We start from the raw sequence: 26,381 nt of genomic DNA, 5'->3' as shown, positions 1-26,381 counted from the left end.
ACGGGGGAAACACATAAGCCAGTTCGAAACGCCAAGGAATCGTCATGGCATCCACTGCCCAAGCAATAGGATCACTGGTCCAAGCACAAAACCTGGGAACCTGGTAATTGGGTCTGGATGCCATCAAATCCACATCCGGGAGCCCCCATCGAGCCACAATCTCCTGAAAAACTTGGGGATGCAATGCCCATTCTCCTTCCAGGATCTTCACCCTGCTCAAGAAATCCACCTCCATGTTCCTGACTTCTGGGATGAATACTGCAGATATGGCCGGAACATGGACCTCTGCTCACTGAAAAATCCTTGACACCTCCGTCATTGCCAACTGACTGCACTTGCCTCCTTGGTGGTTCAAGTAAGCCACAGCCGTGGCATTCTCCGACTGAATGCAAATCGGAAAACCTCTCAGCCTCTCTTCTGCCTGTGTCAGAGTCTGCCACACAGCCCGCAACTCCAGCACATTTATCGGGAGTACCGACTCCTCTACTGACCATAAGCCTTGCAGTCTCAAGTCCAGAGCTACTGCTCCCCAGCCCGAGACTGGCATTGATGGTGACCACCAGCCAATCCCACAACTGGAGAGAGCGACCCCACATCTGTCCACCAAAGTAACTCCGATCTCGTTTCCATGGACAAAACTACTGCAGCGTCTCGAAAGATGCCACCAAAAGTGGGAATAAGCAAGTGACAGTGAGTGGGGATGAGCAAGTGACAGTGAGTGGGGATGAGCAAGTGACAGTGAGTAGCCACTGGCATGATGACAGTCAGTGGGGATGAGCAGGGAACAGAGAGTGGCCGTTGACATAGTGACATTGAGTTGGATGGGCAGGGGATAGTGAGTGGCCCCTTACATGATGACAATGAATGGGTATGAGCAGGGGCAAGTGGGTGGGGATGAGCAAGTGACAGTGAGTGGGATAAGCAGAGAACAGTGAGTGACATGAGATGGGAACTGTAAGTGGGATGAGCAAGTGACAGTGAGTGGGATGAGCTGGTGACAGTGAGTGACATTAGCAGGGGACAGTGTGTGGGGATGAGCAAGTGACAGTGAGTGGCCACTGACATGACAGTGAGTGGGATGAGCATGCAACAGTGAGTGGGCGCTGACATGATGACATTGAGTGGGGATGAGCAGGGGACAGAGTGGCTTGAACAGAAGTCAGTGAGTGGCTGCCGACATGATGACAGAGAGTGGGGATGAGCAGGCGACACTGAGTGGGATGAGTAAGTGACAGTGAGTGGCCACTGACATGACAATGAGTGGGATGAGCAGGCAACAGTAAGTGGCCGCTGACATGATGACAGTGTGTGGGGATGAGCTGGTGACAGTGAGTGGCTGCTGACATGATGACAGTGTGTGAACAGGGAACAGTGAGTGGGATGAGCAGGTGACAGTGAGTGGGATGCACAAGTGACAGTGAGAGGCCGCTGACATGATCACAGTGTGTGGGGATGAGCAGGTGACAATGAGTAGGATGAGCAGATGAAATTGAGTGGCCGCTGACATGATGACAGTGTGTGGGGATAAGCTGGTGACAGTGAGTGGCCGCTGACATGATGACAGTGTGTGGGGATGAGCTGGTGACAGTGAGTGGGATAAGCAGAGAACAGTGAGTGACATGAGATGGGAACAGTAAGTGGGATGAGCAAGTGGGATGAGCAAGTGACAGTGAGTGGGATGAGCAAGTGACAGTGAGTGGGATGAGCAGAGAACAGTGAGTGACATGAGATGGGAACAGTGAGTGGGATGAGCAAGTGACAGTGAGTGGCCACTGACATGACAGTGAGTGGGATGAGCATGCAACAGTGAGTGGCCGCTGACATGATCACAGTGTGTGGGGATGAGCAGGTGACAATGAGTAGGATGAGCAGATGAAATTGAGTGGCCGCTGACATGATGACAGTGTGTGGGGATGAGCTGGTGACAGTTAGTGGCCCCTGACATAATGACAGTGTGTGGGGATGAGCTGGTGACAGTGAGTGGCTGCTGACATGATGACAGTGTGTGAACAGGGAACAGTGAGTGGGATGAGCAGGTGACAGTGAGTGGGATGAGCAGGTGACAGTGAGTAGCATGAAATGGGAAGAGTGCATGGGATGAGCAGGTGACAGTGAGTGGCGATGAGCAGGTGACAGTGAGTGGCGATGAGCAGGGAACAGAGAGTGGCCGTTGACATAGTGACATTGAGTTGGATGGGCAGGGGATAGTGAATGGCCGCTTACATGATGACAATGAATGTGTATGAGCAGGGGAAAGTGGGTGGGGATGAGCAAGTGACAGTGAGTGGGATGAGCAGAGAACAGTGAGTGACATGATATGGGAACAGTGAGTGGGATGAGCAAGTGACAGTGAGTGGCCACTGACATGACAGTGAGTGGGATGAGCAGGCAACAGTGAGTGGCCACTGACATGATGACAGTGAGTGGGGATCAGCAGGGGACAGAGTGACTTGAACAGAAGTCAGTCAGTGGCTGCTGACATAATGACAGAGAGTGGGGATGAGCAGGCGACTAGGGATGGCCATCGACCATCGATGATTAGAAATCATCGATGGTTTATGGCCGATGTCGAATAGTTTTGCCATCGATGGGGGAGAACCAGATGGTTTCCCACCATCGATGTAAAGCTTAAACGAATAGTTTTGTTTTTGCTTTTTCCCTAAAGTGCCGGGGCACGGAGCATAGCTCCGCCCCGACACCCGCAAAGCCCTGCCCCCGTGTTTTGATTGGCCCACAGGCCAATCAATCAAACAAAATGGATGACCATCGATATGTAAAAATATTGATGGTCATCAATTACATAGTTTAGCACGATGGCCTGTTGCCGAATTTCCATCGATGCCAATGGCAACGATGGCCATCCCTACAGGCGACACTGAGTGGCCACTGACATGACAGTGAGTAAGATGAGCAGCCAACAGTAAGTGGCCACTGACATGATCACAGTGAGTGGGGATGAGCAGGGGACACTGAGTGAGATGAGCAAGTGACAGTGAGTGGCCACTGACATGACAGTGAGTGGGATGAGCAGGTGACAGTGAGTGGCTGCTGACATGATCACAGTGTGTGAACAGGGGACACTGAGTGAGATGAGCAAGTGACAGTGAGTGGCCACTGACATGACAGTGAGTGGGATGAGCAGGTGACAGTGAGTGGCTGCTGACATGATCACAGTGTGTGAACAGGGAACTGTTAGTGGGATGAGCAAGTGACAGTGAGTGAGATGAGCAAGTGACAGTGAGTGGGATGAGCAGGTGACAGTGAGTGGGGATGAGCAGGGAACAGTGAGTGGCTGCTGACATGATGCCAGTGTGTGGGGCTGAGCTGGTGACAGTGAGTGGGATGAGCAGGTAACAGTGAGTGGCTGCTGACATGATGACAGTGTGTGAACAGGGAAGAGTGAGTGGGATGAGCAAGTGACAGTGAGTGGCCGCTGACATGATAACAGTGTGTGGGGATGAGCTGGTGACAGTCAGTGGCTGCTGACATGATGACAGTGAGTGGGAATGAGCTGGTTGCTGACATGATGACAGTGTGGGAACAGTGAGTGGGAGGAGCAGGTGACAGAGTGGCTTGAACAGACGTCAGTGAGTGGCTGCTGACATGATGACAGAGAGTGGGGATGAGCAAGTGACAGTGAGTGGCCACTGACATGACAGTGAGTGGGATGAGCAGGCAACAGTGAGTGGCCGCTGACATGATGACAGTGTGTGGGGATGAGCTGTGACAGTGTGTGGCTGCTGACATGATGACAGTGTGTGAACAGGGAACAGTGAGCGGGATGAGCAAGTGACAGTGAGTGGGATGAGCAAGTGACAGTGAGTGGGATGAGCAGGTTACAGTGAGTAGGGATGAGCAGGTTACAGTGAGTAGGGATGAGCAGGGGACAGTGAGAGGCCGCTGACATGATCACAGTGTGTGGGGATGAGCAGGTGACAGTGAGTGGGATGAGCAGGTGACAGTGAGTGGCTGCTGATATGACGGTGTGGGGATGAGCTGGTGACAGTGAGTGGCTGCTGAAATGATGACAGTGTGTGAACAGGGAACAGTGAGTGGAATGAGCAAGTGACAGTGAGTGGGATGAGCAGGTGATAGTGAGTGGCCGCTGACATGATGACAGTGTGTGGGGATGAGCTGGTGACAGTGAGTGGCTGCTGACATGATGACTGTGTGTGGGAATGAGCTGGCTGCTGACATGATGACAGTGTGTGAACAGGGAACAGTGAGTGGGATGAGCAGGTGACAGTGAGTGGCCGCTGACATGATGACAGTTTGTGGGGATGAGCTGGTGACAGTGAGTGGCCGCTGACATGATGACAGTGAGTTGAGCTGGTGAGATGAGCTTGTGACAGTGGGATGAGCTGGTGACAGTGAGTGGGATGAGCAGGTGACAGTGAGTGGCTGCTGACATGATGACAGTGTGTGGGGATGAGCTGGTGACAGTGAGTGGCCGCTGACATGATGACAGTGAGTTGAGCTGGTGAGATGAGCTGGTGACAGTGGGATGAGCTGGTGACAGTGAGTGGGATGAGCAGGTGACAGTTAGTGGCCGCTGACATGATGACAGTGAGTTGAGCTGGTGTCAGTGGGATGAGGTGGTGACAGTGAGTGGGATGAGCAGGTGACAGTGAGTGGGATGAGCTGGTGACAGTGAGTGGGATGAGCTGGTGACAGTGAGTAGGGTGAGTGGGATGAGCAGGTGACAGTGAGTGGGATGAGCAGGTGACAGTGAGTGGGATGAGCAGGTGAGTGATGCCGGCACTAGGACCGTGCGGCTCCCGCGGGCGCCAGCTGCTGCTTCCCTCCCTCCCCCTGCTCTCCCGGGGAGACAGTAATAGCAGCTCACAGACAGCGGCCTCTCCAGCACCCGCACCCTGCTCACCGCTCCGGCACCATGGGACCGCCTGAGGGAATCGAGCGCTTTGTCAGCCCGGGGAAGGGACGAGGCATGCGGGCCGTGCGTCACTTCCAGCTCGGGGAGCTGCTCTTCTCCTGCCCGGCCTACACCTGCGTCCTGACGGTCAACGAGCGTGGCAACCACTGCGACCACTGCTTCTCCAGGTACCGAGCACCAGCCAGGCCCGACCGGAGGCCGCTCCGAGCGCCGCCGCCACCAGGGTCCCTTATGCCGGCCCGAGTGCACGCGTACTACAGCACTTACGGCGGCCGCTCTGCTGCGACACGTGGGGGGACGCCGGGTCCTAGCGCCGACCGGCCTGGTGCTGCCTGTCAGTCAGTGGCGTGCGGCGATGCCGGGTCCCAGTGCCACCCGCTGAAGGGCTGCCAGCCTGCCTGTCACTAAGGGGACTACAAGGCCCGGAGCCACCCTTTAAAGCAGACATGTCCAAACTGTGGCCCTCCAGCTGTTGTGGAACTACACATCCCAGCATGCATTGCCATTGGGGTGATGCCAGGTTCCAGTGTCACACGCTGAGGGGCTGCCTGTCAGTGGGGGTCACCAGGCCCAATGTCACACGCTGAGGGGTTGCCTGTCAGTGGGGGTCACCAGGCCCAATGTCACATGCTGAGGGGCTGCCTGTCAGGGGGGTCACCTGGCCCAGTGTCGCCTGGTGAGGGTCTGCCTGTCAGTGGGGTGATGCCAGGTTCCGGTGTTGCCCACTGAGGGGCTGCCTGTCAGTGGGGTGATGCCAGGTTCCGGTGTTGCCCACTGAGGGGCTGCCTGTCAGTGGGGTGACGCTGGGTTCTGGTGTCGCCCACTGAGGGAGTGCCTGTCAGTGGGGGTCACCAGGCCCAGTGTCACCCCCTGAGGGTCTGCCTGTCAGTGGGGTGATGCCAGGTTCCAGTGTCACCCGCTGAGGGGCTGCCTGTCAGTGGGGTGATGCCAGGTTCCAGTGTCACACACTTAGAGGGGCTGCCTGTCAGTGGGGGGTTCACCAGCTGAGGGGTTGCCTGTTGTGGGGGGGGGGGGCACGTGTCCCAATGTCACACGCTGAGGGGCTGCCTGTCAGTGGGGTGACGCTGGGTTCCGGTGTCACACACTGAGGCCGGTTTCACACACTTCGGCTCCTGCCGGACGGTGAAATCCCGCACGGCCAGGGAGCCGTGCCGCACGCATTAGTTGTGAATGGACACTATTGTGTCCATTCACACGGGACGGCCACAGCCCGGCCGCACGGCTACAGCCGGATCCCGCCTCTGGAAGGGACGGCTGCCGGGCTGTGGCCACCCCCTCCATGATAAACTACTGTGTGCGGCACGGCTCCCTGGCCGTGCGGGATTTCACCGTCCGGCAGGAGCCGGAGTGTGTGAAACCGGCCTGAGGGGCTGCCTGTCAGTAGATGGATACCGTCTGTCAGTAGTGGTAGAATCTAGCTATTTGCCCACATAGACCCCGCTACATCGCTCATACTCCACCGTTTCCACCAGAATCTCACTCTGTCCTCCCACTCGTTTCTCGGGCCCTCGCTCGGTCCAGATTTACAGCACGTGCCATTTGTCATTACCCTGCTCCCAATACATCAGAGATCTCCCACAAATAGTATATACCTCCTTCCAGACCCCCTTTACCCTCACGTCGCCCAGCCCGCCCCCACTGGGAGCACCAGGTCCTATATAATTTTGTGGCCAGTACCAGAGTTTCTCAGGACCCCTGGCAGCTCATGTTTTCCACACCACCCAGCATGGGCACAGGTGTGTTACCAGCTGTCGTGGTTTACATTGAACCGCTTGGACTGAGTTCTGAGAGCCACCGCCTTATCCCATCCAGCGCCTGCCGGAATTCTCCATATTGGGATGCTGGGGTCGATCTATTGACCACCAGGATATCGTATGTGTTCCGTTAAAGCTGCAATGCAAACCATTGTACAGTATATACCAGGATAAAGTCATGTGTGACATGTCTGCCATCAGTTGGCGCTCTTCCAGTGGGGACTACGGAAGCGTTTCATTCAGAGAACAGTTCTTATGGTGTTTTTTCCTCTATTATTGCCAGTAAGCCCCTGGCGTACGGTAGAAGGCCGCAGTTGGTTTGGCAGTGATGCGTCATGTAAGGACCGGTAAGGAGAATTTAGCATACGGTGAGCTCCTGAGGGTCAACATACACAGGTCTGACTTGTTGGACGTACAAGTCAGACCTGACTTCCCTGACAGCTTCCGGGAGGGCTACATGCGATTTGGCACTTGATGTGACATTTTTTTTACATGCGATAAATCAGGTGCCCACTGATTGGCTGAGAGAGCTCTCTCATCCAATCAGCGGGCACCCATTCATTTCAATGGGAGTTTCTCCTGCTCACCCGCCGTTAACGCAGCTTCTCTCTCCAGCTGCCAGCAGCGGTCTCCAAGCAACATAGCGCTGCCGACGCTGCTGTCCGTCAGACTGACAGGAACAGCAGAGGATGCAGAGCGGGTAGAGCACCTTTCCTACCCGGCACTTCCCCACTCTGCAGACTATATGTGTGTGCCAGCGGTGCGTCACTGCTGGCACACGTACGGCCCTGATCGGATGATATACATCGCCTTAAGGGTTTTGATGTTTCCCTGGCTAATCTCACAGACAGGTCTATAGACAGAACATGTGTTATGTGAGGTAAGTTCTGCAGACGAGGGCAAACTGTCCGTCCTGGGAGAGACAGCTGCAACATCTTCTCCTGTACACTAGTGTGTGACAAATGGGGAAGGGGGGGAGAGCTTGTCCAAATAAACCCTACAGGAGGCATTCCCAGCTATTGGCTGCGTTGCACAGCCGTCGGGATATGCCTGTGAAAGACGCAGTTTACAGGCATATCGGTTGTACACACTAGCTGATGTTCCATCGATATATCGGCCGCCAGGACCGAGGTTGGGAATGCCTATCCTACATAATGCTGCTCCCTGAGTGATTACCTACACAGGCTGCTCTGCTATTAGTCACTTAGTCAGGTTCGTGTCGGCAGGTCTTGCTGCATTGCCGACACCTGTAGGACATCAGTGTATTATCATCCCTCACAGTAACTTCTAATAGTCCGGTTCCTGTCGGTAGATCTGGCTGCATTTCCAACGCCTGTACGACATCAGTGTAGCCTCGTCCGTCACAATACCCTATAATTGTCAGGTTTGTGTCGGTAGGTCTGGCTGCATTGCCGACACCTGTACGACATCAGTGTAGCCTCGTCCGTCACAATACCCTACTGTATAATACGTTCCAGTCTGCTCAGAGCAGTCACCGTCCATGTGTTACTGGGGATGTTTCAGCTGTTTGCAGCCGCCCGCTGTTATCCTATTTGGGGCTGTCACCTGTTGTCACTTAGCCGCAGGCCGTGCCTCACATATCTTCCCTTAGTTCTATAAAGCGGCCTGTGAGTGATAAGCCCGGGAACAATTAGCGACATGATACTTATACAATGTTCAATTAGCTTGCACATGTCTGTGCTTACACGGCGAATCAGCGGAGTATTAGCAGTCAGCGGAGGATTTAGGGAAGGGATCGGTGGCGAATAGGAGTACAGTATATTCTCCTGCACACAGGGCATCAGATAATTAGGGTATATTGTCCTGCTAGTGATAAGAAATGGGGTGAGGCCCTGGTGTTAGAATAGGGTCACTTAAGTTTTCCTTATATAACCATTATATAACCAAACATGAAGAAAGAGATATTTTGAAGAAAATGTGAATTAATGACATTGCTGTGTTCCTTCTGAATTACCCCCGTCCCCCAATTCATTACCCCTTACCTGTATTTAAGTATGAGGTCACATGGTACTTGTTCTGGCAATACCATCTGGCCGTAATCGCCAGCAGGACAACACCACCTAGGGAACATTTATCCTGAAGGCATAAACTAGTACAATATTCACATGACTTCAACCCATTGGGCCTATAAATTGTGTGAAAAGTGCCAGTTATTATATAGCGCACACATATTCCACAGCGCTGTACAGAGACTATTATTACCAGTTATTATATAGTGCACACATATTCCGCAGCACTGTACAGAGACTATTATTACCAGTTATTAGATAGCGCACACATATTCCGCAGCGCTGTACAGAGAATATTATTACCAGTTATTATATAGCGCACACTTATTCCGCAGCGCTGTACAGAGAATATTATTACCAGTTATTATATAGCGCACACATATTCCGCAGCACTGTACAGAGAATATTATTACCAGTTATTATATAGCACTCACATATTCCACAGCGCTGTACAGAGACTATTATTACCAGTTATTATATAGCGCACACATATTCCGCAGCGCTGTAGAGACTATTATTACCAGTTATTATATAGCGCACACATATTCCGCAGCACTGTACAGAGAATATTATTACCAGTTATTATATAGCGCACACATATTCCGCAGCGCTGTACAGAGACTATTATTACCAGTTATTATATAGCGCACACATATTCCGCAGTGCTGTACAGAGACTATTATTACCAGTTATTATATAGCGCACACATATTCCGCAGCGCTGTACAGAGACTATTATTACCAGTTATTATATAGGGCACACATATTCCACAGCGCTGTACAGAGACTATTATTACCAGTTATTATATAGCGCTCACATATTCCGCAGCGCTGTACAGAGAATATTAGAACACTCACATCCGTCCCTCCCCTGTGGAGCTTACAATCTATATTCCGTACCACATGTACACACACACACATACATCACAGCCGCTGAGTTAAGGCCCCCATACACTACGCGATTTGGCCCTGATTTCACCCGATTCTGGAGGATTGGGCCGAGAAATCGGGTGAAATTGGCCAAATTGCGTACGGTATGACCTCTGATCTGATCCGATGCGCGGTCCCGTGCGCATCGGATCAGATCCGGATGTTGGACGGTCTGCACATAAGATAAATCATGTGCAGCCGTCTGGGGGAGCGGCAGGAGCAGGCTGGGAGTGGGGACCGGTCCGGGGGAGCGGCGCGAGATGTAGCTGCAGGCGGGGACCGCGGCGCAGAGCTGAGAGACCGGGGGCGCGGCGGGAGAATAGAAAGAAATCCTATTCAAAAGACTGGGCGGCCGCTGATTGGCTGGGAACTCAGCCAATCAGCGGCCGCCCAGTCTTTTGAATAGGATGGTTTCAATTCTCCCGCTGCTCTGCGTCCCCACGGCGAGCAGGAGAATAGAAACCATCCTATTCAAAAGACTGGGCGGCCGCTGATTGGCTGAGTTCCCAGCCAATCAGCGGCCGCCCAGTCTTTTGAATAAGATTTCTTTCTATTCTCTCGCCACGCCCCCGGTCTCTCTGCACTGTGCCGCGGTCCCCGCTCCCTGCCTGCAGCTACATCTCGCGCCGCTCCCCCGGACCGGTCCCCACTCCCAGCCTGCTCCTGCCGCTCCCGCCCCCCCTCTGACCGCTCCCCGCTCCCACAGACCGCCAGCTCCCCTGCAGCTCCCTGGATTTTTACATGTGATAAATTGCATCCGATTTATCACATGTAAAAAATGGCACATCAAGTGCCAAATCTGATCAAGCTCCTCTGGGGAGCTGCCGGGTAAATCGGGGCTGACTTGTCCTTAGGACAAGTCGCCCTAGTGTATGGGGGCCTTAAGTCCATCTGATCGCAGGACTATGCACTGAAGCAATCTCGTCTGAATAACCCTGCCGCCCCCCCCCCCCCCCCCCCATACCCTTTTATGCTGTAGATGACAGGTCTTCCAGGGACTATTTAATCACGTTCTATATTCCGAACATATGGTTTCATTTGCAATTGTTTCAAAGAAGATTCAGAGCATTTACAATTTGGGGGCAGTATTGCAGATAATACTGCACCAGACTTCAAGTTAGCGTCCTTTTAATCGGATATATTCTGACAAAGTTTCTATACAGCTGGATATATTGCAGAACTTATCTGTTCATATGATAAAACAAACTAATGGTCTTTATTAATTACGCTGTGATTCCATAGTAGGAAATAATTGAGTCCAGATATCCTAGGTTATGGCAATGTGAAGCGGAACCCTTTTTTTCCCAAGTGTATTATTATTATTTTATTGTAATGTCTGGTCTATAAAATATATTTGCTACCATGGAGTCTTGTACCCCTGATCGGTGGGTGTGGGCCCCTATCAGCCTTCTGAGGCTCCAGCGTGATGCGCTTGCTCTGTCAGATCTGAGGGCAGACCAGTGCTATCTCCTGTCCTGGGAACCTGTAATCTTCATACTGACTGGAGATAGTTTGTGCGTCAGACATAAAGCAGACACTTCAGCGTTATCCCGCGTGCGTCCTCTGGCCACATTACACTACTGATAGTAAGAAGCCTGTGGGGTGGGAACTTGTGCACAGAAATACATTGTATTAGACTTCTATAGTATGGACGCGAGGGCGGATTCTGGGAGGGGGGGGTTGGTGTAAGACACAGTCACCTGGGAAACCCTGTTACACTGTGGGGGGCAGCTGCATGTATGTTTTCATGCAGGGTAATTAATTGCTGCTTTACATGTAGCCCACACAACTAATTTGGAGTACATTATATGCAATATATTGTTTTATATCAATGAATTATATATTGGGAGTACTTTGGTCGGGGATACAGCTGATATATCAGACAGCAGATTTGTTAATGTATACGCCCAAGATGGTTTGTGAATGCACCTTGCCAACGCTTCCATCTATACGCCAGGTGTGGGCTTAGCATTACTCTGCAATGTAGATCTGAGCCAGGGGCCTTATTCAGATCTGATCGCAGTACAATTTTGTTTTTCTCAAATTTGTCAAAACCATGTGCACTGCAGGTGGGGTGGATGTAACATGTGCAGAGAGAGTTAGATTTGGGTGGGGTGTGTTGGAACTGAAATTTATATTGCAGTGTAAAAATAATGCAGCCAGTATTTACCCTGCACAGAAACAATATAACTCACCCAAATCTAACTCTCTCTATATATGTTACATCTACCCCACTTGCAGTGCACATGGTTTTGTCCATTTTGAGAACAAATTTGTACGGCGATCAGATCTGAATAAGGGCCCAGGTCACGATCTCCCTACTCTAATGCTTTCTGCACATGTTGCATCTGCCCCCCTGCATGGCAGCATTCATATGACAAGGTGCAAAGTTCTTTCTTGCTTTGCTCCCACACAGAATCCGCTCTTAATTTGCATCCCTTCATCCTTTCTCTATACTTATCCATATTTTATTTACGGTATTTATTAACAGTTTCTTATATAGTGCAGCAGATTCCATTGCGCTTTACAATAGAAGACAGTGATAGCACAAACTGGGTATTTACAGACAGTCAAAGGTAGGAGGGCCCTGCTCGCAAGCTTACAATCTATAGGGAAATAAGCATTAATTCCACCAGAATGCAAATGTTCCTGGTGTGCTGTATGATACGGTGACCCAGCAGTTTGGCCAGGGGTCAGGAGGATGGAAAATTTTAAAATAAAGAGTGGATATGTGTGGCCTGTACAGTGGGGATGTGATTGGATAGGACAGAGGATATGTGTGGCCTGTACAGTGGGGATGTGATTGGATAGGAGAGGATATGTGTGGTCTGTATAGTGGGGATGTGATTGGATAGGACAGAGGATATGTGTGGTCTGTACAGTGGGGATGTGATTGGATAGGACAGAGGATATGTGTGGTCTGTACAGTGGGGATGTGATTGGATAGGACAGAGGATATGTGTGGACTGTACAGTGAGGATGTGATTGGATAGGAGAGGATACGTGTGGCCTGTACAGTGGGGATGTGATTGGATAGGAGAGGATACGTGTGGCCTGTACAGTGGGGATGTGATTGGATAGGAGAGGATACGTGTGGCCTGTACAGTGGGGATGTGATTGGATAGGAGAGGATATGTGTGGTCTGTACAGCGGGGATGTGATTGGACAGGACAGAGGATATGTGTGGTCTGTACAGTGGGGATGTGATTGGATAGGAGAGGATATGTGTGGTCTGTACAGTGGGGATGTGATTGGATAGGACAGAGGATATGTGTGGTCTGTACAGTGGGGATGTGATTGGATAGGACAGAGGATGTGTGTGGTCTGTACAGTGGGGATGTGATTGGATAGGAGAGGATGTGTGTGGCCTGTACAGTGGGGATGTGATTGGATAGGAGAGGATGTGTGTGGCCTGTTCATTGGGGATGTGATTGGATAGGAGAGGATATGTGTGGTCTGTACAGTGGGGATGTGATTGGATAGGAGAGGATATGTGTGGCCTGTACAGTGGGATGTGATTGGATAGGAGAGGATATGTGTGGTCTGTACAGCGGGGATGTGATTGGACAGGACAGAGGATATGTGTGGTCTGTACAGTGGGGATGTGATTGGATAGGAGAGGATATGTGTGGTCTGTACAGTGGGGATGTGATTGGATAGGACAGAGGATGTGTGTGGTCTGTACAGTGGGGATGTGATTGGATAGGAGAGGATATGTGTGATCTGTACAGTGGGGATGTGATTGGATAGGACAGAGGATATGTGTGGCCTGTACAGTGGGGATGTGATTGTATAGGACAGAGGATATGTGTGTGGCCTGTTCATTGGGGATGTGATTGGATAGGAGAGGATATGTGTGGTCTGTACAGTGGGGATGTGATTGGATAGGAGAGGATATGTGTGGCCTGTACAGTGGGATGTGATTGGATAGGAGAGGATATGTGTGGTCTGTACAGCGGGGATGTGATTGGATAGGACAGAGGATATGTGTGGCCTGTACAGTGGGGATGTGATTGGATAGGACAGAGGATATGTGTGGTCTGTACAGTGGGGATGTGATTGGATAGGACAGAGGATATGTGTGGTCTGTACAGTGCGGATGTGATTGGACAGGACAGAGGATATGTGTGGTCTGTACAGTGGGGATGTGATTGGATAGGACAGAGGATATGTGTGGTCTGTACAGTGGGGATGTGATTGGATAGGAGAGGATATGTGTGGACTGTACAGTAGGGATGTGATTGGATAGGAGAGGATATGTGTGGTCTGTACAGTGGGGATGTGATTGGATAGGAGAGGATATGTGTGGTCTGTACAGTGGGGATGTGATTGGATAGGAGAGGATATGTGTGGTCTGTACAGGGGGGATGTGATTGGATAGGAGAGGATATGTGTGACCTGTACAGTGGGGATGTGATTGGATAGGACAGAGGATATGTGTGGTCTGTACAGTGGGGATGTGATTGGATAGGACAGAGGATATGTGTGGTCTGTACAGTGGGATGTGATTGGATAGGACAGAGGATGTGTGTGGTCTGTACAGTGGGGATGTGATTGGATAGGAGAGGATGTGTGTGGCCTGTTCATTGGGGATGTGATTGGATAGGACAGAGGATAGGTGTGGCCTGTACAGTGGGGATGTGATTAGATATGAACGGTATATGAAGGTTAAGTTCTGGAATTTGATAAGCTTGTCTGAAGAGATGAGTTTTCCGGGAACGCTTATAGGTTTGGAGACTGGAGGAGTCTTATTGTGCTTAGGAGGGCATTCCACAGAGTGGGTGCAGCCCGAAGAAAGTCCTGCAGTCAGGAATGGGAGCGGGTAATGAGTGTGGATGAGAGACGCAGATCTTGGGAGGAGCGTAGAGGTCGTGTTGGATGATATTTTGAGATAAGAGAAGATATGTATGTTGGTGTAGTTTGGTTTATGGCTTTGTGTGTAAGTAAAATAATTTTGTATTGAATACGGTAGAATACAGGTAACCAATGAGGTGACTGACAGAGTAGCTTTGCAGACGATGAACGTCTGGCTAGGAAGATCAGCCTCACAGCTGCATTCATGATGGACTGTACTGGGGAGAGTCTGTATTGGGGAAGGCCAATAAGGAGACTATTGCAATAATCAATGCGTGAGATGATGAGAGCATGGATTAGAGTGTTTGCAGCTTCTTGTGTAAGGTAAGGTTGATTTTTGGATATGTTTTTTTAGGTGCATGTGGCATGATTTTGAGACAGATTGAATGTGGGGTACAAAGGAAAGTTCTGAGTCAAGGATAACACCTAGGCAGCGAGCTTGAGAGGTAGGAGTGATTGTCATCTTCTCAACAGCAATAGAGATATCAGGTTGGTAACTACTATTTATTGGCGGGAATATAATTAGTTCTGTTTTTGAGATATTAAGTTTGAGGTGGTGAGATGACATCCAGGATGAAACAGCAGAAAGGCATCAGAGACACGGCTCAATACAGATGGCGACAGGTCCGGGGAGGATAGGTAGAGCTGAATACCATCCGCATACAGATACTACTGAAATCCAAAGGAGCTGATTAGTTTGCCAAAAGATGAGGTATAGATTGAGAAAAGCAGAGGACCTAAAACTGAACCCTGAGGTACTCCAACTGAAAGAGGTAGCGAAGAGGAGGTAGAATCAGAGAAATGAACACTAAAAGAGCAGTTAGATAAGTAGGATGAGAACCAAGAAAGGGCTGTGTCTTTAAGACCTAGGGATTGTAGTGTTTGTATGAGAAGTGTGTGGTCAACAGTGTCAAAAGCAGCAGAGAGATCTAGAAGAATTAGTAGTGTCCTTTAGACTTAGCAGTGACCAGATCATTCACAACTTTAGTCATTTCTGTCTCTGTGGAGTGTTGGGCATGAAAGCCTGACTGAAGCAGGACCAATAAGTTGTGCAAATTAAGAAAGTGTGTGAGGCGAGTGTAGGCAAGTCTTACAAGTAGTTTGGAGGTGCATGGAAGTTGAGAGATGGGACGGTAGTTTGAGAGCGAGCTTGGGTCAGAATTCAGTTTTTTCAGAATTAGAGTAATAACTGCGTCTTTGAACAATGCAGGAAAGACACCAGTAGAGAAAGAGAGGTTACAGATTTTAGTTAAGGTTGGGAGGAGCACAGGAGACAGGTTTACTTATTTGTGAGGGTATATGGTCAAGTACGGATGGTGTAATGGTTAGCATTACTGCCTCACAGCGCTGAGGTCATGGGTTCGATCCCCACCATGGCTCTAACTGTGCAGAGTTTGTATATTCTCCCCGTACTTGCGTGGGTTTCCTCCGGGTACTCCGATTTCCTCCCACAATCCAAAAATATACTGGTAGGCTAATTGGCTCCCAACAAAAATTAACCCTAGAATGTCTGTGTGTGCATGTGGTAGGGAATATAGATTGTAAGCTCCACTGGGGCATGGACTGATGTGAATTTTCAAATATTCTCTGTAAAGCGATGCGGAATATGTGTGCGCTATATAAGAAACTTTTAATAAATAATAAATAAGAGGAGAGGTAGTAGAGTGGGAGGACGAGTAAAGTGCAAATACTTCATCCTCATTCGTGGGATCAAGTACGTCAGAGGGCTCAGGTAGGGAATTGAGCAGATCACCAGCTGAGTTGGAGCATACCAATTCATCTCTGATTTTGTCAATCTTATCCCTGAAGTAGGAAGCAAGATCTTGTGCATGGATAGTGGTTGGTGGCTTGGGTGAGGGAGGGTTGCGAAGGGATTTCAATGGTTTAAAAAGACGTTATGGGTTAGAAGCTTGTGCAGAATATCTATATAAGTATATCCCATTATTAGTTCTCCTTATTTTCTTCTCCTTGCTTTCTTTTCTTAAGGAAAGAAGGTCTTTCAAAATGTGGCAAATGCAAACAGGCCTTCTACTGCAACGTGGACTGCCAGGTGAGCAATCTTGTACTCCCTAAATGTTGCTGTACAGCTGCAGAAAGTGAGGGATCCTTGTATAAAATGTAAGAGTTGCACACTTATCACACACACGCTAAACTTGAGGCAGTGATATCAATTGATTACCGCCCTGGGTGAAGGAGGGGGGGGGATGGAGATGTTGAATGGATGACTAGCCAGCAATGTGATCTTGATACGATAGATGACAAAGGTGAATTGGTCAGAAGATGAATGGACTCTACAGAGGCCCGGAGGTAAGCAGGTGATGTAGACCCAGTAAGTAGATGAGTGGGGGTAAGGAGTTGACATAGAGGCAATGGGGTGATACTGGGAGGTAAGGAGATGGTGTAGAGGCAGTAGTAAAATGTGAAGAGGTAAGCAGGTGGTGTAGTGGCAGTAGGGAGATGCAGGGAGTAATGGGATGGTGTAGGGATATATGGGGGGTAAGGAGATGGCGTAGAGGCAGTAGGTAGATGCATGGAGGTAATGAGATGGTGTGGTGGCAATAAAGAGGTGCTCAGAGGTAATGGGATGGCATAGGGACATGGCATAGAGCAGTAGGGTGATATGGGGAGGTAGTGCGATGGCGTAGAGGCAGTAAGGAGTTGTGCAGAGGTTGGAAAATAGTGTAGAGGCAGTAGGGAGACACGGGGAGATAAAGAGATGGCGTGGTGGCAGTAGTGAGGTGCTTGGAGGTAATTGGTTGGCATAGGGAGATATGGGGAGGTAAGGAGATGGTGTAGAGGCAGTAGGGAGATGCATGGAGGTAATTAGATGGCACGGAGGTAATGAGATGGCGTAGGGACAGCGGGTGATGCACAGAGGTAACAAGATGGCGTAGAGGCAGTAGGGAGATGCGTGAAGTTAAGGAGGTGGCGTAGAAACAGTAGGGTGATACAGGGACGTAAGGAGATGACGTAGAGGCAGTAGGAAGATGCACGGATGCAAGATCGTGTATAGGCAGCAGGGAGATACGCGGAGGTAGGGAGATAGCGTAGGAGCAGTAGGGAGATGTGCGGAGGTTAGCAGGTGGTGTAAAGGCAGTAGGGAGATAGCGTAGTAGCAGTAGGGAGATGTGCGGAGGTTAGCAGGTGGTGTAGAGGCAGTAGGATGATACGGGAGGTAAGGAGATGACGTAGAGGCAGTAGGAAGATGCACGGATGCAAGATGATCGTGTATAGGCAGCAGGGAGATACGCGGAGGTAGGGAGATAGCGTAGGAGCAGTAGGGAGATGTGCGGAGGTTAGCAGGTGGTGTAGAGGCAGTAGGGAGATGGCGTAGGAGCAGTAGGCAGATGTGCGGAGGTAAGCAGGTGGTGTAGAGGCAGTAGGGTGATACGGGGAGGTGAGCAGTTGGTGTAGAGGCAGTAGGGTGATACCGGGAGGTAAGGAGAGGGTGTTAGTGGCCTTCTCTATCCCTCACCCACATACGTGCCCTCTTGACTCCAGTCTCCCCAGTTCCCTCTTTCCCGAACCCTGCTTCCACCATGCCCTCTTCATAGTGTCCCTCTCGCTCTGTACCATCTTCACTTCCAAGCATCATCAAAGAAACTGTCACTAGACCCATCTACTGCCCTCACCCTTTTCTTGACTGTGTTCACCACTTTCCCCTCACCCCACTCTTGTAATGATCCACCTCAGTCTAATTTCTGTTCCCTCCATCCACAGAAACTGATCTTACCAAGGTTACTAATGATCTACCTACAGCCAAATCTAAGGGTCATTGCTCCTGGACCTATCTATGGCCTTTGTTACTGTGGCTCATACGCTCCTCAATCAAACCCTTTGGCCCTTCAGTCTCTGTGACTATGACCTTTCTTGGTAGACCTCCTACCTCTAACTACACCTCTCCTACTACCTGTGTCCCTCGAGTATATTCTTTGGCCCTTCTCCCTATGCACTTACCCCCTTGTTGGTCGTATTGGTTCCATTGTTCTCCAGTCATCTCTCCCTCCATTCTCAAGTTTGTTTCTCTGTCACTTTCCTCCTGGTTGTCCCATTGGTTTCTCAAGCTCTGTATGTCTAACACCAAACTTGTCCCCTCATCTCTGTTTTACAGCACCACCCTCTATTTTGTCTATCTCACAATCTTGTTCCTTTCACTTCTTCCCTCTCTGCTCCTCCACTGACAGTGGCCTCACCTCAGCCCTGGTCACCTGCATCCAGGATTTCTCCTGCGCTGCCCCTCTTCTCTGGAATTCTCTCCCTCACGCTATCAGACTTCCAGCGAGCCCTAAACACTCACCTCTTCACTAAACCCCATCTGCCCTCATTATAACTCCCTGCTCTGCTCCTCTGGGCACCCACCTACCTTCTGTCTCCCGCGGTTTACCTTACTATTTACGCCCCTCCCTCTCAGCACTGTTGCCAATGAGCTGTCCTTCTCTTCTGACCCCGTCTCTCTTCCACGTCTGAGTACAGTGCCGTTTTGCTTCTTACTCCTGCAAGTGGCCATTGCTTGGGTACAGTACAGTACAGTACCTGTAAGTGTACCCGAAATACAAGCCTTGCTCTTTGAAAGGTCAGGTGATGTTATAATGCACCATGTAAGTAGCACTTATATGACATAGTAACATCTATCCTCACATACTATTATTTAGTTCTTTTTTGTTTTACTTTGGAATAAAAGTGAGGCGATTAATCATATACGGAATTTCAGACGCCGGCCACTTAGTCTTCAACTCTGCGTGATCCTGCCCGAGGATAGGATTTAATTAGCAATGCCTACAGGGGAAATCCTAATTCAGCCGCAAATTGGATTTTAGTTCTCCTCCCTGGCTAAAACTTTTTCCAAAGTTCTTCTAAACTTGTAGATCAAAGTAATAATGTAATCGGGACGCGCTGTGCTCTGGAAACACTGAGGGGGTTATTCAGCCCTGATCGCTGGTCTGCGATTTCTCTGGTTGCCGATTCTGAAACGACTGCGCATGTACGAGGCCATTCATTGCAATAATCCAGCGTCCTTTGTAATCTCAAGCAGTTCGCAAGCTGATTGTTAGGGAGCTGGTGTTTGGGGGCGGTAACGCAGGCGTTCCAAAGCGGTTTCAGGGAGTGTCTGTGACGTGTCCTCCGGCCCCGATCGGCCTGATTCTATAGGTAGGTTCTGGGCTACGCACAGGCGGCGCACACTGGGGGATCATCCGATGGTGAGTGAATTACTAGATGCCAGGCTGTGGTAGCGCTGTGCGGGATTTCTCTGTGGTGGGGCGGTGGTTATCTGATAACCCCCTTATTCATAAACATTGTACATCGTAGATTCCGTTCCTGTATACAGGTGTATATCATAGAATTAGAAACCGAGAATGTGACGCAGATAAGAACCATTCGGCCAATCTTCTTCACCCCTTTTTATAACCCTATTGTGACCATTAAACCTGACTTGTTTCGGTGGAAGGGTGTCCTTCTGTCTATCCCATACATCATTCTGTCTCTACCACCTCTGACAGGAGGCTATTCCACTTGTCCTGTACCCTTTCTGTGATGTCATGTTCCCTCAGATTTCCCTGGTGTCGGTTCATGTCCTATCTTGTAACATATGTGTAATTATGGGCCTGATTCAGTATCACAAAGCTACAACTCCCATCACCAGCATGTGGGGCGCCGTCCAGCACAGGATTTGGCTGCCCACATGCTGGGGGCCCCTCCCCATGATGCAATTGCAAAGTTATGCGAGCGCTGCACTCTACAGCAAAGTGCGCGCATGTTGACGGTAGCCCCATGGCTGAGCTGCAAAGTCACTGCGTGTGATGTCACGCATCCGCCGCGGCCTGCCCCGCAAATGGTCTGTGTACACCCCCACAACGCCGCGGACCTTGCACTCTGGTCACATGTTTCTGAATGTGACTGCAGTATCTGGGCTTGCGTGCGTGCAGATGACAGAAAAGCGAATAATAGCGATCTTCGTTAACCTACGGCTGATACTGAATTAGGCCCTTTTCTGTATCCTAATAAGAATATTACATTACAATGCAACCAATCAGCACCTGGCTTGGGATCTGGGGTTAGCGTTCTGTAGACTGTCATCCCTTTGTGCCAGGAAACATATTTTACGTGACCTTTGCATGCAGAGAAGACCACTGTATCCTTGTTTTAATTGCTGTGCTGTGTTTTTCTGACCATACAGAAAGGCGACTGGCCGATGCACAAGCTGGAATGCTCCGCGATTTGCTCTTATGGACAGAACTGGAACCCCTCGGAGACTGTAAGACTCACTGCGCGGATACTGGTCAAACAGGTGAGGCCGGCGCTGATGATTTATCTGTTTGTGGCAGGGTGCCGGGTTCTGTTTAGCTGTCCACGGATGGAGAACTTCCACTTCTGTGCTGCGTTGGTGACCATTTCATTAGCATGATGTTCTGCTTTGTCCTGGGTTCTGAGATTGCTCTGCAGGGTGTCGCAGATTGCAGAGGAAATAGCGCACAGTAGCACAGCCATATCTGCTGCACAACGCACTGCAAAGTGAGGAACATGTGACCTGTGTAAGCCGCAATGACCTGTAGTTCTCCCCTCGGTCTGCAGCCTCAATTTTCCCAGCGTGCTGCTAATTTACTTCTAATTAACTAATCTGATTGGTGTGTTTCAGGGATGGTCATATTTAATCCAAAAGTTTGGAAAAGCGTCCATAATGTTTTTAGGGCCTACTTCAGCTTCAGTCGCCGTTTCACTTCATAATACTGAATCGCCCCGTAGATTGTTATACACTCTTCCAGTGATTGCTGCAAGGCCTAGCGCCAAGTGAGGTGTGACTGCCGCCCGAGGCCTGGCGCCAAGTGAGGTGTGACTGCCGCCCGAGGCCTGGCGCCAAGTGAGGTGTGACTGCCGCCCGAGGCCTGGCGCCAAGTGAGGTGTGACTGCCGCCCGAGGCCTGGCGCCAAGTGAGGTGTGACTGCCGCCCGAGGCCTGGCGCCAAGTGAGGTGTGACTGCTGCCCAAGGCCTTCTCTTCTCCAAGAGTCCCAGGTCCGGTGTGAAGGGTGATGGCTCCCACCCATGTGTGTACAGAATAGCCCTCGCTTCACCTGTGCTCATTGTCCTGAGTCTAAGCTGGGGTTTATGTCTGTAAGGGGTATTGGTGACCTAAGGGGCCTGCAGATGACCATCCCGAATCGACCTTCCTGCAGAATCTTCTACAGGGACATTTCGCATCTTGCTACATAATCTAGGCACTGTCCGTACCTCCCAACTTTGGGGGAGGTGTCCTCATAAAGAAGGTGCTGGCCACACTCTGGGACCATGTTTCGCATACTGTAGTTCCCAAAATGCCGACCGCCGATGCAAATGTGCCAACCGGAAACCCCTGAAATCTATAATGTCCCACCTGTATCACTGCGGTTCGGAGATATGTAGTTGTAGTCCGGACTTGTTGCGTTCAAGGTCATCTTTCACATGCAGATTAACCCCTGAAGAGCTAAAGCGGGTTCTAAAGCTCTGCTGGATAGTGCTGGAGTCTGATGATTTTATTTCATTATGGAATCTTCTGACAGAAGCGATATGGCGGCAGCGGTATGTGGCGTAGCCGGGGTGCCCTGAGCGCTCTCTGAGATCATAAAGAGAACGTCTAATGGCACACAAACAATGAGCCTTTATACACCAGGCCCGGCTGGCAAGCGTCTACAATGGCGGGCGTGCAGGACTAGATAAACACTATATACTTTTTGAAAGCTTAATATGCAAAATCCAGTCCTCTTAACCTCGGCTGCTGGGCCACCTGCAAACCCGTATTTAATGGCCAAGATTACAAAGTAGTGGCCCGAGGCCAACAGCTGAGCCGCACGTTTCTAGTCTGTCAACAGCAAGCGGATTCACTTACCTCAAAGTGCCACTTCCAAGCCGCCCTTATTTGGATGCATGAGAGACGAATGTAAATGTCCCATTTAAATAAACCCTGCTATTTTTCTGATGGCGCAGATGGGCGACGCACCGGATACAACCTCATGGCAATATGCTTTAAAAGACAAAAATAAAATGAAATTCCCAGTAACTTTTGCAAACGTCCACTACGCTGCATTGTAATTAGATTCGGAGGTTTCTGCGATTACAGCGCCAACTAATGACGGTTTCTTTGCATCCTAGAAAACGCAGACGGAGAGAACCCCGTCGGAGAGTATGATAACCGTGAAGGAGTTTGAATCTCGTAAGATTATCTAAAATAATTCTGTGTTCTCTATTTGTTGGTTTTGTGAGTGACTTTGTTCCTTGTCGTCTGATGTAATTGGTGAATCTCAACTCTGGCTCATTGGCGCAGTTCGCCGGTAATACGCGCTGCGTTCCTGGTTGTCGCAATTTCCCTCCCTATCGGCCCAATCTCACCCCGGACTCGTGGATTTTAGTATTCCGCTCTATAACCAATATTCAGGAGTCTGGCAATTGGTCGTTCACTGCTGCACCTAATGTATATCACCCCTCTATGCCAATACCAAGACACTTGTTGGGTACTTCAAAGTAAATCTCTCATACTGCACATGTTTAGTACATCTGGGGGTATATGTATGTTAAATATTCTCATTACACCAGCACCATATGTTTCTATGAGATACCTTTCTGTATTTATGCATTGTCCTATGTTTTATACTTTATTCTGCGCTCACCGCGTTCTCTCACCAGTATATCCATCCCTGGTGCTGCTGCTGCCAGTGATCTGCGCTCACCGCGTTCTCTCACCAGTATATCCATCCCTGGTGCTGCTGCTGGTGCCAGTGATCTGCGCTCACCGTGTTCTCTCACCAGTATATCCATCCCTGATGCTGCTGGTGCCAGTGATCTGCGCTCACTGCATTCTCTCACCAGTATATCCATCCCTGATGCTGGTGCCAGTGATCTGCGCTCACCGTGTTCTCTCACCAGTATATCCATCCCTGATGCTGGTGCCAGTGATCTGCGCTCACTGTGTTCTCTCACCAGTATATCCATCCCTGATGCTGGTGCCAGTGATCTGCGCTCACCGCGTTCTTTCACCAGTATATCCATCCCTGATGATGCTGCTGCCAGTGATCTGCGCTCACCGCGTTCTCTCACCAGTATATCCATCCCTGGTGCTGCTGCTGCCAGTGATCTGCGCTCACCGCGTTCTCTCACCAGTATATCCATCCCTGATGCTGCTGGTGCCAGTGATCTGCGCTCACCGTGTTCTCTCACCAGTATATCCATCCCATATGATGCTGCTGCCAGTGATCTGCGCTCACCACGTTCTCTCACCAGTATATCCATCCCATATGATGCTGCCAGTGATCTGCGCTCACTGTGTTCTCACACCAGTATATCCGTCCCTGATGCTGCTGCCAGTGATCTGCGCTCACTGTGTTCTCACACCAGTATATCCATCCCTGGTGCTGCTGCTGGTGCCAGTGATCTGCGCTCACCGCGTTCTCTCACCAGTATATCCATCCCTGATGCTGCTGGTGCCAGTGATCTGCGCTCACCGCGTTCTTTCACCAGTATATCCATCCCTGATGCTGCTGCTGCCAGTGATCTGCGCTCACCGCGTTCTCACCAGTATATCCATCCCTGGTGCTGCTGCCAGTGATCTGCGCTCACCGCGTTCTCACCAGTATATCCATCCCTGGTGCACAGTCCATGTCCTCTGGGACGTTTGGTCAGTGCAGATCGGTGTGTCCCCCCCCCCCCCCCCCTCTGTCCCACCACAGCCCCCACTTCTGAGCACACGCGTGGTCCGGTCATTGTCATACCGTACATGACACACAACTGTGTTATCTCCTCACAGACCTCGACAAACTAGACAATGAAAAGAAAGAGTTAATCCAGAACGACGTCGCGGCCTTGCATCACTTCTACGCCAAGAGTCTGCACTACTGCGACGACGCGGCTCTAGAAGTTCTCTTTGCGCAGGTAATGGCCGCTCTACGCGGATTAGCCTCTCACCACATTCTGTACTGGCACAAATCTGCTCAGTAATGTCCTTGTTTATTTTATTATTACTAAATAAAGTTACAGAAAAAAAACAAAAAAGAAAAATTTAAGGGTTGTTTTGCACCCCTCCCCATGCCCCCATGTCCGTAAGCCCCCATATAAATGTACTTCCCACTTACCATTGACAATAGATCTCCCTAGTGACGACCTTAAATCCTAGTAGCATACATGAACCACCTCTCCCCAATACCCTCTCAAACTATGGTGGTCAACATACATACATTCATCTCTCTCTCTTCCCGTAGGTGAACTGTAATGGCTTTACCATTGAAGATGAGGAGCTGTCGCACATAGGATCCGCCATTTTTCCGGAGTAGGTTACTTTTCTGACCGCTTTCTTTTAGCTCCTGCGCGATGTCCAGAACTTTCTTTCAGACCTGTTTTTTACGAATTACCCAGCCGAGAGATATACCCCTAAATCTAACTGGGAAAAAAAAGTTATAAGGAAAGGGATACAGGTGGCGCGGCGTGTATACAGGTGGCGCGGCGTGTATACGGAGTATCTCCTATATATTAGCCCAGATCTGTCACTCTGTGAGTGTGTGTATAATGCTGGGCGGAGTCATAGTGACAGATGGGGCTAATAGCCTATCAGCGCAGCACTGGCCTCCCTCTCTGTCACTGTTACTGTTCCACCTATGTCTCTCCCCCGTAAGATGGCTAGCCAACAGCCAGGCTGCCCTGGCTACACGGGACCCGAACGGGGCAGGGCTACAGGGGGTTTGGCCGGGGGGCGGAGCTACATGTGGATGCTGCTGCTGCTTTCTCAGCATGAGGGAGAGGAGAGGCTGCTGTATTCCAGACCCATCCAGCCAGCCTGCCCTGCACTCTGCAGATACTGTAGGTAGACTGAATGCTGTATGTGTGCATATATGTGGGGTGGTTAGTGTAAGGCGGGGGGGGGAGGCGGGGTTAGGCCGCAGGGTATGAGGGTAAAGCATAGCAGGGAGGTGCTGAACTAGCATGTGGGGGGTCTGGATGGAGGGTTAGGTATTGCATCACTGTGATAGAAGGCGGCCCGCAGGGTTAGGACGTGTGTCAGTGTGGTAGAGCGCAACCCACAGGGTGAGGTAGTTCGTCAGTGTGATAGTGCAGCCCTCCGGGTTAGGGTCAGTGTGATAGAGCGCAGGCCGTAGGGTGAGGTAGTGCATCACAGTGATAGAGTGCAGGGTTCTGGAGTGCGTCATTGTGATAGAGTGCAGGACGTGAGGTGAGAAAGTGCGTCAGTGTGATAGAGCGCATAAGTGTGATAAATCGCAGGCTGCAGGGTGAGGGAGTGCGTCAATGTGGAGGGGTTTGGCCGCAGGGTATCAGGGTTAAGCATAGCAGGGAGGTGCAGAACTAGCCTGCGAGGGGTCTGGAAAGAGGGTTAGGTATTCGCTGTGATAGTACGCAGCCCGCAGGGTTAGGGAGTGCGCCAGTGTGATAGAGCGCAGGCCGTAGGGTGAGGTAGTGAGTTAGTGTGATAGAGCACAAGCTCCAGTATGAAGGAGTGTGTCACTGTGATAGGATGCAGCCCACGGGGTGAGGTAGTGCGCCTGTGTGATAGAGCGCAGGCCTTGGGGTGAGGTAGTGCGCCTGTGTGATAGAGCACAGGCTGTAGGGTGCGGTAGTGCGTCAGTGTGATAGAGCGCAGGACGTGGTGTGAGGAAGTGCGTCCGTGTCATAGAACGCAGGACATGTGGTGAGGAAGTGCGTCAGTGTGATAAACGGTCAGCTGACACCTTCTTTCGCCCATATCCGCCCTCTTTTTGTCAGTGTCCTAGCGAAGGACTGTGACCGCTGTCATCATCGCTGAGCCGCAATCTGTTTTGTGCTAGAGTGATAAGTATTTATCCAATCTGGTCCATGGCTGCTCACATACCACTGATTTTAGAGAAACAGGGTTGCACGCTATCCAGAAGTCTATGGTTGCTATAGGTT

At 50.4% G+C, this 26,381-nt stretch overlaps 1 protein-coding gene across 2 annotated transcripts in view; it reads left to right on the top strand.

Moving 5' to 3' along the window:
- Positions 1 to 4,722: 4,722 nt before the first annotated feature.
- SMYD2 (SET and MYND domain containing 2) overlaps positions 4,723 to 26,381 on the top strand; it is a 46,298-nt gene continuing 24,639 nt past the window's right edge. Inside the window, exons 1-6 of one of the 2 annotated variants that reach the window (XM_083175175.1) lie at positions 4,723 to 4,745; positions 16,469 to 16,532; positions 20,658 to 20,768; positions 22,605 to 22,665; positions 24,253 to 24,377; positions 24,704 to 24,771. In XM_083175175.1, the coding sequence (XP_083031301.1) occupies positions 4,738 to 4,745; positions 16,469 to 16,532; positions 20,658 to 20,768; positions 22,605 to 22,665; positions 24,253 to 24,377; positions 24,704 to 24,771 (437 nt within the window). In that variant the 5' untranslated portion in view covers positions 4,723 to 4,737. Of the gene's footprint in view, positions 4,746 to 4,797; positions 5,062 to 16,468; positions 16,533 to 20,657; positions 20,769 to 22,604; positions 22,666 to 24,252; positions 24,378 to 24,703; positions 24,772 to 26,381 lie in introns of those variants that run through there. The other variant, XM_083175176.1, reaches the window with a different exon arrangement.

The sequence above is a fragment of the Crinia signifera genome, chromosome 3 (assembly GCF_055691185.1).
Source record: "Crinia signifera chromosome 3, ASM5569118v1, whole genome shotgun sequence".
Taxonomy (NCBI): Eukaryota; Metazoa; Chordata; class Amphibia; order Anura; family Myobatrachidae; genus Crinia; species Crinia signifera.
Note: the sequence above shows the minus strand (reverse complement) of the source record. Positions and strands in the feature narration are given on the sequence as shown.